At 42.5% G+C, this 13,156-nt stretch overlaps 1 protein-coding gene across 1 annotated transcript in view; it reads left to right on the forward strand.

Moving 5' to 3' along the window:
• The window catches only part of RAB3C (RAB3C, member RAS oncogene family), a 272,461-nt gene that overhangs the window by 111,268 nt on the left and 148,037 nt on the right, over positions 1-13,156 (forward strand). The window contains exon 2 of the mRNA XM_006021261.2: positions 10,677-10,795. Within this exon, the coding sequence (XP_006021323.1) occupies positions 10,677-10,795 (119 nt within the window). The remainder of the gene's footprint in view (positions 1-10,676; positions 10,796-13,156) is intronic.

Consider the following 13,156-nt stretch of genomic DNA (forward strand, 5'->3'; position numbering starts at 1 on the left):
TACACAGTAGAGTTAGTCTACTGCGCATTTAGCATCTCATGTAGATGCACCCAGTAAGTAGTACATACTTAGTTACTTTCCCTACTGTATCCATGATTTTGTAGACCTCTGTCGCTCTCTCCCTCATTCTCCCAGTCTTTTTCTAAGCTGAAAAGTTCTCTCCTTATATGGAAACCTCTCCATATGTCTCCATCATCCTTTTCACCTTTTCACCTCAGTTTGTGGATGTGGAAAAGCTTGAGAGGATCCAGAGAAGAGCTACCCATATGATTAGGGACTTGTAAGGCAAGCCGTATGAGTAAAGGCTGAGGAACTGGGGCCTCTTTAGCCTAAAGAAGAGAAGGTTGAGAGGGGACTTGGTAACAGCTTACTGCTATATCAGAGGAGTGCATCAGGAGCTGGGTGAACAACTGCTCGCTAGGTTACCCCCGGGGAAGACCAGGACCAATGGATACAAGCTCCTGGAAGGCTGCTTCAGGGGGAATACCAGGAAAAACTCCTTCACAGTCAGGGTGTCCAGACTGTGGAATAAACTCTCTCCAGAGGTTGGTCAGTCACCTACCCTGGAGGTTTTCAAGAGGAGACTGGACAGTCACCTCTCTAGGGTCACCTGTGCTCAGTTGTCTTCCTGGCTAGAGCAGGGGGACTGGACCTGATGATCTGCAAGGTCCCTTCCAGCCCCTAATAATCTATGAATCTATGAACCTTCTCCTGAAGTTTGTGGTTTGTCTTCAAGAACACAGAGCATCTCTCCTCCTCCCAGGTCAGCCACATTTGTCCTTTGATGGTCACTGAATTAAACAACTCCAACAGCCCTTGGTATGAAAGCTTAATGCTCTCATCCTGTCCCTTGCTCCACGTTCCTTTTTGTGCTTCCCTTGACTGGTACAAACTTGATGCTATTATCCTTACTGCAAAGATGGTCTTAACACTAGATCCAGCATTTTCTCCTGTGCACCCTTCCTTTATACAGAAAAGTCTCTAACTCAGGGCCTGAATCTCTAGCCATGGGGTGGAGTGGGGCAATCTGTCTATTTTGCATTGAGAAAACAGGTTATTAACTGTAGATGTTGTTAGTTGTCCAATGCTATTGTCACAGGGCACTAAGGTGCCTGTTCCTTTAAGGGCAGAAACTGCCTTGAGAGAGGGCCCTAGCAGTCAGGCAGGAACCCCACAAGTGCAGGCTACTGTGGCAGCTGGCTTAAGGAAGTAATTAGCCTGTACCTGCAGGCAGTCAGCTGATCAGAAGAGGCAGGACCCTGGGCCCATATAAACCCCAGGGCTGGGACTAGAGAGGCAGTCCCCTGCCAGCAGCCAAAGGGGAAGGAGCTTCCAGGGAGGAATTGCCCAGAGACACTGCAGCTGCCTGGTATGCTGCACTTAGGGCTAATGGGGATCCAGGAACTCACCAGGTACCCTTGACTACTAGGCACTTAGTGACAGGGAAGAAGTTTGACTCTTTTAAAGGGGCAGAGCACACCCTGAACTTTTTATGTTACATTATTGCCCAGGGGCTCATATTTTGGTTGCTGTCTTATAAATCTGGAGGATTGGGCTAAGGCTATTGGGGAAGGAGGAGGCCTCATTGGGGGCCCACTACAGTGTGGGGACCCCAGCACCAGAGTGGGCACCATATTTGGGGCGAACAGACCCCAGTGCCAGATTGGGTGCCGTATTTGGGGTGAACAGCGCCAGGGGCACTGAGAGAGACAGGGCTGCAGAAAGCCCAGTGCCAAGGGGCGCCGAGAGAAAGACAGGGCTGTGGAGAGTCCAGTGATGACCGATGGCCAAACTAAATTAAGGCCTTGGAGGGACAATGAGTGAATGCCATCTGCGAGGCTTGGGGCATGGTAAAGGAGCGGTTTGGAGCCACGCATCTAGCCCATAAGGCTGGGGGTGTCCCGAGAGGCACCCATTTTTGAAATGGGACTGAAAAGGGTCTGAGAACCCACAGGATTCAGTGGGGTCCATCAGGACTGTACCCAACATAAACTTGAGGGCAGCCTCCCTATTCATAATAATCACCAACAAGACATGGCAGGCGAGAAAGAGGGTACCCATTGGGCAAGATTGGCACAATCAAGGGGACCTAGGGGTATCACGGCCATCCCTGAGGACCCCGTCCTGTGACAGCTATTCACAATCTTACCTGGCTTATACCTTCCTGGGCGTGTCTACACATGATGCTATATCACTGTAGTGATGCACTATTGTGACGTAGCTCTTTGCAATAGCAATGTAGTGTTGGCACAAACTGTGATGCCAACTCTACATCATCATAGCAATGAGCTACCTCACTATAGCACATCACTATGGTAATGTAGATGCTAAAAATAACTGTGCACCATCATTCAGTGTTTCTTAAAGCAAGTACTAAATGATGGTGCAGTAACAACTGCTCCATGTGGGGCATGTATTGATGTGCTACCCTATCTAGCCTTCCTTCTGCATTGTACATTTGCCTTTTTTAAAAACTGCAGTACCACAGAATTGGAACACAGATGCCGTCTAAGAAATTCTTCTCCTGTGCCACTGATTTGCCAGAAGCTTACACCAGCTGTGATGTTATCTGAGTAAAACCTATAATTTGAAAAAATGGACCCAAAATGACACTTTTATGTTTAGCATACAGGAAAGAAATAGAGAGGCAGAGAAGTCAGTCTTGTGCGTTACAAATCACTTTGTGGTTTGAAGACTGTGTTCCTTAATGACATTCTCATTAAAAGTTCTTGCTGCCAATTGATGTTTGCTTTCACCTTCAGAACTGTCTGCATTAATAATGAGTAACTTCACTTGCAAGTTATTTACATGAAGCATTGTTAATGTCAGTACCACAGACAGCAGCTCTGTGCTAGGCATTGTAGAGAGAGCACTCTCTGCTAATGAATTTGTGAAGCAACCCGTTTTAATTTCCAGCATATCGGGTAGTACATTTGTGCAGTTATGTGGGTGTGGCATGGGGATTCTGCTGTGGGGATGCATCACTTATGCTGGGCTAGGTTGGATTAACTCTGTAGGAAAGAACTAACTTGTGGTTTTAAAGGCCAGTATCAACACTTTGGTTTCTTTGCCCTGTATTTGGGTATTTTTCACTCTCCTAATACCAGTCCCTTGCAGTGATTGGATTAAATTTTCTCTCCTGGGCACGTTGAACCTAGGTGGCCATTCAATTCTAATGACCCAATGTACTGACCTGGGAGGCAGGTAAAATAAGAAGAATTTTGAAGTGTCCCTGATAAGTACCCCAAATCATCATGGATCCTTCCATTTGCCCATAATATTTTTCAGTTAATAACCTGAAAGTAGAGAGATGGGAATATAATCTGGCTGCTGTGATGATGAAGTAAGAAGTTCCTTCTATTTGCCTTGTCCATGTTCCTAAAAAGTTTTCTTGGACTTTCAAATTCAGAAGAACTAAAAAAAAATCAAAATTAATTATGAAGATAATCTAAAATGAGCTAGTTTTGTTGTTAAAGCAATAGCTCTTTAACTCCCAATCTTTTCCCCTTCTCTCTTCCACCTGAAGATTAAAGTGTCCAGAGTAGGTGCTTGCATCACCTCTGGGGGAAGTTTTTCCAGGCCCCGGGGACTCGGACAGTAAAGACATTTTTCCTTATGTTCAGGCTAAAACAGTCTTCCAGGAGTTTGTGACCATTGGAATTTATCTTCTCTTGGGGTGCCCTGGTGCCCTGTTCTCCTAGTTCCTGATGCACATCCCTTATGTACTTATAGGCTGCCACCAAGTCACCCCTGAGCCTATGCTGGGTAAATTAAAGAATACTTTTCCCCAGCCACAAGAACAGATGACTCTGTACTCAACTACAGCTACATCAGTCACTGGACTGAGGAAATTAACTTTTTAAAAATCTAGATAAGAGATAGTAACATGTGGGGCTAAATTTTACTGTCTTTTAAAATGTTGCAATTCCCACTGACTGTGAATCAAGTTTGTCTGCAGAGAGAACACCAGTTAATGCATTGTGCACAGAAGTTGAATGGTTTCTTAAATCTGGTCTGCAGTGGACCTGAAGTTTGGAGATTTAAATCTGTTAATATTTGGTACATTTTAAATATGGCTGGGCCAGCTAATCATTAGTGTTGATTTCAATGGGATTGCCTCCTTTTAAGTGAGAGCGTAATTTGAACACAAGAGTTTTACACTGGCAGAGCCTTTACAGCTGTTCACTGACCAATTTTTAGTTAAACATTTTTAGACTTAAACATTTTTAAAGTGCCTTTCTTATTTTTCTTTGCTGTATCAAGCTTTGATGTAGCATTCACCAACTGTCATTTATCTCTTGTTGTTCTGCTACCCCAGTTATTTAATGAGCATCCAATTATCATGGACAGATTTGGTAATATGCAACAGGCATTACTTTTATTGCCTAGCATAAGAGAAAGGTCCCCTAGAAGATCTATATGTTTGGTTTCTCTGCTCTTCTAAGAAACAGAAGAATTGCCATGGTAACACTGCCATAGAATAATAGGTCAAGCTTTCCTCAGGCTCATTTTATTAAATTTTACTTAGAAATAGATGCTAGTATAAAATGTAGGCTTTAACATTTCATTGAAGACCTCGAAAAATGGTCATCTGATTAATTTACAACTCCTGCATGTAGAAACTAATATAAAGATAAAGGCTTATCTTTAGATAAAAGTACCCAAGAAACTTAGGCTAAAAATCAGAACTGATCTATTGATACAGATGTGCTGAAATACGGAAAATAGTTCTCTCAGGCTGAATGCTTTCACAAAACCATAGTGAAAACATAACAAGCAAAAGGAATAGCAATTCCATTGTCAAAGCGTGGCCTGTTTTATAGTTTCATAGTTGGTAGTGTCGGAAAGGACCTAAGCAGATCATCTAGTCCGACCCCCTGCCATGGGCAGGAAAGGATGCTGGGGTCAAGTACATTTAAGTGCATTCCATCATATTAAATTACAATAAAATAATATGTTAACATTATAATGTTGATACTTCAAACATGTTTGTCCTGCTCATTCAGATTATTTTGAATATTTTAACACTTGCCCAATTGCAATCCTCTACATATTTGTGAAGACTTTATATCCAGGTGGAATGCAAATAAGATGTTTATGAATACATAGGGGCTAAAAACAAATCAGTAAAGTCAATACTGCTATTATTGTTATTTTTCATAGTCATGAACACTCTATACTGTGCGCTTCCTTCATTAGCCCAATTAAATTTGTATTGGTTCAGTTACGAGTGTACCCAAAATGACATTACTAACAGGGCCACATTATAGCTGTATGAATACTAGGGACATCAACTATATTTATGGTCATCTGTATATATTATTTGCTGAAATATTACTTTAGAAGCTCTGGCCCAGATGCATTTTGCCTCTAAGATGTTTAATTCAGCCACAGCTAGCCCCCAGACTGCATGTCTTTCTCCAGCAGTACATCCTATTCCATGTAGGCAGATGTGGAGTTCTATTCTGACCAAGGTCAACCTCATGCAACTTTCTCCCAGGGAGACATGTGGCTCTACCACCCTTTCAAAGGGGCTCCCTTATTCACTTCTATCATGTCAGGGTCAAACTCACTTCAGTTTCCTCAAAAGGGAGATCCTTTGTTGGGATCCAGTTTATTCAGAGGGAAGATGTCTACCTCAGCTAGTGCATCTATTTGACCAATAGCATGATTGGCATTATGGTAAGATACAGAGCCTGTTGTAGCTTGGCTACTGGGTAGAAAGAAATACAAATATCAATGGGACGAGAGGGAGTCCATATAAGAGGCAGCCTGGCTCTGTCCCTCAATGAGGAAACTTTCTTGGTGTCCAAGATGGGTCTAGGATCCAACTGATTCATTTTCTAGTCAGTACCCTGACCACTACGCTATTGAACAAAAGGTAGGTATGTCTTCCTCCTCAAACAGTCCCTCAGTGGACACGTCTACATGAGACGCTGACTGCGCATTAGCATCTCATGGCAAAAACTGTGCCAAGACGCTACTTTGCAGTAGTGTTAGGCAGTAATGTCACAAAAAGGTGTTCACCAGTGATAATGTGCAGTAACTTTGGTTATTGCACATTTATTTAATACTTGCTTATACAAGTACTAAATAAATGCTCAGTAACCACTATGCAGTAGCATCTCATGTAGATGTGCCCAGTGTGGGGATTTTCTGTCTAAGGAACTGGGGATTTGCAAGGAGTTTGTGCTTCTCTGATGGAACTAGACAGTGGAGTTTACACTGACTCATTTCTGAGCATGTGCAGTGGTGTAATTGTAGCGCCTAGGGATCTTTCCAGGTCAAAAGGTATTTAGGCAACTTAGTGATTTGAAGGCTGCTGTATGGAATGCAATCAGATCATATTTAGTGATTTAGATGCCAAAGGCTTTGTACAGAAGTGCTTTGTACATATTTTACAGCGCTGTAATTTAGAGCACTTTTTATAGCACTATAAAGTTAAAGCAGTCTTAAACATGACAGAAGTGCAGTGTTTGGTCTGGGCGGGCACTGTAACCATTTTTAAAGTGCTATAAAACCATGCACTGCTGTCAAGTCACAGCAATAAGGTGCTTTAAATGGTGAAAAAAGCAACTTCTGTATGGACCCTAACAGCTTTGTAAGTGTCACTTAGAGGTGGAATAGAATTTGGACCATTCTTATCTTAACACATAATTGTAAAATTAGAGATGGGCCCAGCTCTGATGATGCAAACTGAGACCTGACAACTTTCAACCATTGAACTCCTAATCTCTATGAGCTTTTCATACAGTTCTAATCTTCATAAGGGACCAACCCAAATGCAAAGATCGAAAACAATATCCCCTATCCTCAAATCTAGCAGATTTGATCCAGATATGCAGCTGAGGTAGCCGATCTTTTTACCAAATCAATTATTAAATAACTTGCTTCTTTACATTTATTTCCGTTTTGACATTGTCAAGAAAATCCTTCAGCCACTGCTTAAAATACTGGATATGAAGTTATGGGTGTCTCGGATACAACGCTTACTACCTAGATGCCTTATCATGAGGGCTTTTCACTGTATTATCTCCAGACAGATTTTAATGTAAATCACCTGCAGCAAAATAGCATTTGCTCCCTGGCAGCAAGCTCTGGCTTGTCAGGTTAACATATTTCCACACATACAAGTCTCTGCTTGACAGACAGGCTGATGGTCACTGACAAAATATGTCCGAATTCCATATCTGTCCTGTACATTAATACTATAAGCTTGCTGGAGGGCAAAAATAACCCTAATATCAAACAAAGGAAATGAAGCTAATAGAATCCCATGAAATTTAAACTTTCCCTTGAAAGAAATATAAGGAACCTGTTTAAATGGTGGAAGGAGATATCCATTCCTCTTATAATAATAGATAACATTACTTTCTTGCTTAACAGAAGGGATTATACATATCATATGGAGAAAAATAATTGGCTTGTGAAACCATTAGAAAATGCTAGAAAAGCTATGGATTTGGAGTGACAACCAGTATATATTACTAGTGACACATAAAAAGTAACTTGTGTAGATTTCCAAAAATTTTCAGTCAATGACATTCTTGAAAGCTAACAAGTCATTACATCATAGTTTCACATGTTTTAAGCATATATGCCTCTTAATAAACCAAAGGGGTTTTTTGAAATTAATACTGTCAATTCCTTTATCACAAGACAAATGGAATAAGATTTGGAAGAATGTTTACACTGCAGTTTGATCCATCTCTACTCTCAAATCTTCCTCTTTTTCTATTATAACATTTTGTAAGATTGATTCAGGGAAAAATATATTGAAATTTTCATATTTTTGTTCTAATTTGGTACAAAAAAAATAAAAATCTGGGAATTTCCTATAGAATAGAAAAGTCAGTTAACAATCCACTTCCGTGGACATGATGCTTGGGAATCATGCTGCCATATACACAGCCACTTCAGTGGAGTGTGTCCCTTGTTTTGGTCTGCACCATTGAAATTCTATAAACTACTAGAACTGAGATATAACTTTATATAAGCAAAATTTAATTCATCAAGCAAACGTGAACATCTAGAATGGTGAACCTGTCAGGTCTGGATGGGTCCTCAGATCAGAGGAAGGATACCTGATTCCCCATACCTTTTTCAACTGTACAGTTGGTCTTGTAAAAGATATTACAAAAAGCCTTGCCTTTCAAACCTGGCTGAGAAATCCTATATCTATACCAAATGACTGATTCCACTTTCATGCTAGTGCAGGTTAGGCAGTAGTGTAACTAGGGGTGGGTGGGCGGGGTAAACACCCTGGGCACTAACTTAACTAGGGGTGGGTGGGCGGGGTAACCACCCTGGGCACTAACTTAATAGGGGTGCCAGAATTGCACCCTGGCAGCAGAAGCAGTACCACAACATTGCTCTTGCAGTAGCGGGTAGGTGCATGGACACTGTGCTTCTGTTGTTGGAGACAGAGTGAGCAGACACAAGTCCTGTCCCCTAGGATAGATCGCGCAAGCAGCCACAAGTAAGTAATGCCCCAGGGTCGGGGGCGGGGGGCAGAGGTGGACCCCAGGGATGGAGGGATCCAAGGGAATCCTGGGAAGCAGGGGACAGGAAAGAAGCCTGGAATGGAAAGTGGGGGGAGGGCTGGAGGGGGAATTCTCACCTTTCAGTCCTCCAGGTCCCTACTGACTTGAACATGTGACTGCTCCAAACTGGAGCTCACCCTAACACCAATCAACATTTGTGTACCTCACAGCATAAGGTGTAAAAAGGCCCTAAGTTACTCGTGGTATAAATCTAGCACACATGAGAGGCCTTTTGGGCTCTAATCTTTTGTGTGCTTGCAATCCTTGATCGTTAAAAGTAAGTCTTGGCAGTAGTGATTGTAATCTGACCTGAATTTAATTCAAATGTTCTGCCTAAGGACTTGTTTGTTTATGGTAACCAGTTCTGTTACGTTTTATTTCATAATGCATGTGATGAGGGCACAGTCTAGTTCCTTCCATATTCATTTACAGGATGATTAATGTACATGTGGAAAAGACACTCATTTAAATATATAGCTTGCTAATTAATGAGGTGATACTCAGAATGTCGGAACCATTTCAGAAAATAAACCAATTAACACAGCATTTATAATAGTTACTTTTTCTAACAGGGAGACAGATTGAGTAGACCTGACCGCTTCTGTATATTCAGAAATATGAAATGGTATAATTAATTTACAATGTATACTTGAATAAACATAGGTGGTCTCCAGTAAATGATATAATAGGTAGGAGGTGGGGCCTGGACATAGCTCAGTGAACTTTCACTAGAATAGTATTTTTTGAAAATTAAGAATGTCTGGAATTTTTTCCAAGTAAAAAAGGTGTTTTGTGGTTTTATTGTACCAGCACTTCAAGAGTGTAACATAGGTTCCAGTTGTGGTAGATGATCTAATTAAGCAGGTAAGGTAACAGTTCCTACCCCAAGAGCTTAAAATGGAAGTAGACAAGACAAGAGAGGGATTAATGTAAAAATATTACTCACTATTTTAGAGAGAGATTGAAGGTATGGACAGCTCATTTCTACTGCGCAGTAGCATCAGAAAAAAACTGTGTGGGGATACTGGTTACCATGCAGTCATTTAGTACTTGGTTATGCAAGTACTAAATGACTACTCAGTAACAACTGCACAGTCTGCCACTTTTGTAGAAATGGCCACAGTATCTCAGCACTTCATAACATTACAAGAATATAATATATTGGGGTGTATTCCAACCCCCTGGCTGGAGAGCTACAAAGTCGCCTCAAAGATGTGCTGTCTAGCCAGGGGGAGATGTGGTTGCTCCTTTGCTCTCCCTGACTTCTGTGGCAGGGGATGGCTGTCTCTAGCTTGTGCCACGTGGTAGAAACTGCTCTCCAGTCCTCCCCACTTCTGGGTGTGTTACGCATAGCTCTACAAAATGTAGCCTCACAAAGGAGTTGGTTTTTTAAAAGTGATAATATTTTATAGAGCTTTTGGAATCTTTTAGTGCTACTAGAAGCTCAAATGCCTGCACACTCACTTTTTGCAGTGGTACAAAGGCATGTTTTTCACTGCAACTGGAGCACCTGTCCATGGCCTGAGACAGTTTTTGACTTGAGGAACTGTGGAATTATACCGCAACATCTCCAGAGTCCACAGGATAACCTTCCTCTTTATATTGAGAGAGAAGGGAAATAAAAAGAAAAGCAGTAATGTTATTGCTCAGTGCTCTCCCCAGCATTGAGAGGGTCCAGAGGAGGGCCACTCATATGGTCAAGGGGCAGTGGGGCAGGCCGTACAAGGAGAACCTATTCAGCCTCCACAAGAGAAGGCTGAGAGGGGATCTAGTGGCCATTTACAAAACTCACCAGGGGAGACTCGCGAGAATTGGGGGAGGCTCTGTTCAGGAGACATTACAGTCAGAGCTGCCAGGCTGTGGAGTGGGCTCCCAAGTGAGGCGGTGCTCTCTCCTATCTTGGGAGTCTTCAAGAGGAGGCTGGCCAGATATTTGGCTGGGGTGATATGACCACGGCACCCATTCCTGCCCGGGGTAGGGGGTGGACCTGATGATCTGTTTAGGTCCCTTCCGACCCTAAGCACTATGAAACTATAAAACTATGTTACTCTGTCTCAGAGCATCTCTGATTGTCGGAAAAAAATACCTAAAACATATGACATTTAGATAAAAGATTATTTTATGTTGTTTTAGGACACAGCAGGTCAGGAGAGATATAGAACGATTACCACGGCCTATTACCGAGGTGCAATGGGCTTCATTTTAATGTACGATATCACAAATGAAGAATCCTTCAATGCTGTACAAGACTGGTAAGTAAAAGTTGGTGTTAGAATTAAGTATTTGTTACTATTTATATGCTGCTGCTCTTAGGCTATTTTGGAATATATTTGGAATATTCTCAAAATGTGATCAAATCAAAGGTATTATTTACTTCTTGTCAATTCATATTTGATTTTAAAGGCATTTTTCATTTGGTAGAAACCTGGCTTATGAATGATGATGGAAAGATTTGATGTGCTATTCAAATGAAGCATTGCCTTCTTTTCCAGATTTCTCAAATATATTTTGCCTAAAGTGTCAGCCTTTAGTTTTCTGCTTTGAAAAAATACAACAAATGCTTTAATATCTGTTGCATATAGTTTATTGCATTCACTGTGTTTTCTCTGCTCTTGATTAATATTTTAACATTTGCACTTTAGCTTTCCATGTATTATTTGTAGGACTAAATCAAATGCTGCATTAGCATGTAAGACAGCTATCAAGGACAGCAATAAAACATTCCATAATGTGAATATCCTGAAGAAAATGGTGACACCATTTTGTGGGGCTTGTTTTTTTATTTATTTCTCTATCATGTTCCTTTGAGCCTCTTTTGCTAATTATTGTTGTCCAAGTATGATGCTTCTAGAACAAAAAGAACCTGAAAACTTCACAAAAGGAATAGCTTTTTACTATTATTAATTATGTTATAAATATATATAGTACATATAATATAGTTATAGTAAGTTGTGAGCAATGTCAGTGTGTTTGTAATTCAAAGCAAGATTACATCTATGGTTCTGAAACATTTTGCAGTCATAGCTGAGATTTCATCCTGTTTTCCATTTATTAATTTTACCTACAGTTCATTATGGTATATTGATATACTTGGGTCTTTCTTGAACATTCAGACCTTGTTTATGAATTGTACTGGGAGATTTTGTGTGACTAGAAGGCTTGCTCTGTGGAACAGAACATCTTCAGACCAAAAGCAGGGATTGAAACATGTCCTGAATCACCAGCCCTGTACTGACAACTCACAGATGTAGCTCCTAGTCAAGCCCTTGCTTGCCAGCCAGTCACAGCTTAGTGAGAGAAGGGTTTTAGCCTTAATAGGTGCATGCACACATGCAAGCATGTGTGCTTGCAGCAGCTCAGATAGAAGCAGTGCAAATTTGAGCCCAAGCTTTTTGCCTCAGTGCATGTGCCTGGACATGCACTTTGGTGTGGGGCAAATGTGCCACTTGAGGCAAAATAACCCTGCCTGGCTCCTCCTGGATCTGCAGCCACGGTGAGCTAGAGCCCAGGGCCAGGACCTGTGCTCTCCCCAGCAGTACAGAAAGCTGCCCTGTCAAGCAGCTCAGGGCTACTCGCTCTCAGGAGGTTCTGAGGCCCAGCCAATTGGTACCTGGGGACACTACCCCTTGTGCCAGCTGGACTGCTGAAGCAGGCCTGAGAGTTCCCTGCACCCTTGACCCATTGCAACAGTCTGGAAGTGGGGGCTGCTGCCTGGCTGTGACTTGCTGCGCATCTGCCAGACCTGGATGGGGACTGCACAGCCAGTAGAGGCATTTGCCTCTCTGGGCCACCTGCCAGTGGGCTGTGGCTGGAGAGTTGGCCTTTGTGCCGCACTTGTGCCACCTGTGCCCTCTGCCCGGCCATCTGGGCAGCTATTGCCTGGAAAATGTTCCGGGCATGGTGGCTTGCTTTCAACTGTCAAAGCATGTCTTCCTGGCCCCAATTAGCCAGGTGGTCAGCCACCTCCAGCTGGGTCCAAGGTGCCAGCTCTGAGCAGGCTCCTCTGTCTGGGTCCTGCCACTTGCCTCCCTAGCAGGAATTCTAGTGTTACCTATTTGAAATCTGAAAAATCCCTGATAAAAAAATCCTAAAGTCACTCTGCAAAATACCCTGAAATCCATGTTCCTCCACAATTAAAACAAAAGACCACTATATATATATAACGCCTCTCTCTGTCTCTGTCTCTCTCCGAGACAGAGAGAAGTTGGGCAATGTTTTATTGATATATTTACAGTGTTAGAGCAATTTGGAAGCCTACCAGTGCCTCTATCATTGTAATATAATGAATTCTACATGCCTTTGTTTTGCTGTTTCCCTTTGGTTTTCTTACCCTAGAGCAGTTAGAGCTCCCCCTGACCTCTTCACTAACCAGAATATGGGGACAGTTGCCCCTGGAGCCACAGCTTCTGACAGCAGGTCTCATCTTGTCTGGCAGCTGGGCACACAGGGTGTATGCTGGAGGGATGTGGGGTTTGCAGGAGGGTGTAGGAAGGGAGATGTGGGTGGCTGTGGAGGAATGTGGGTCACTGTGCGTGGATTGTGGAGAGACTGTGCAGGGGGGATGATTAGGAGGGGTTGGTCCCCTGCCCCCCACAGGGCACAGTCACCCTGCA

The sequence above is a fragment of the Alligator sinensis genome, unplaced genomic scaffold, assembly GCF_000455745.1.
Source record: "Alligator sinensis unplaced genomic scaffold, ASM45574v1 scaffold123_1, whole genome shotgun sequence".
NCBI classification, from domain to species: domain Eukaryota; kingdom Metazoa; phylum Chordata; order Crocodylia; family Alligatoridae; genus Alligator; species Alligator sinensis.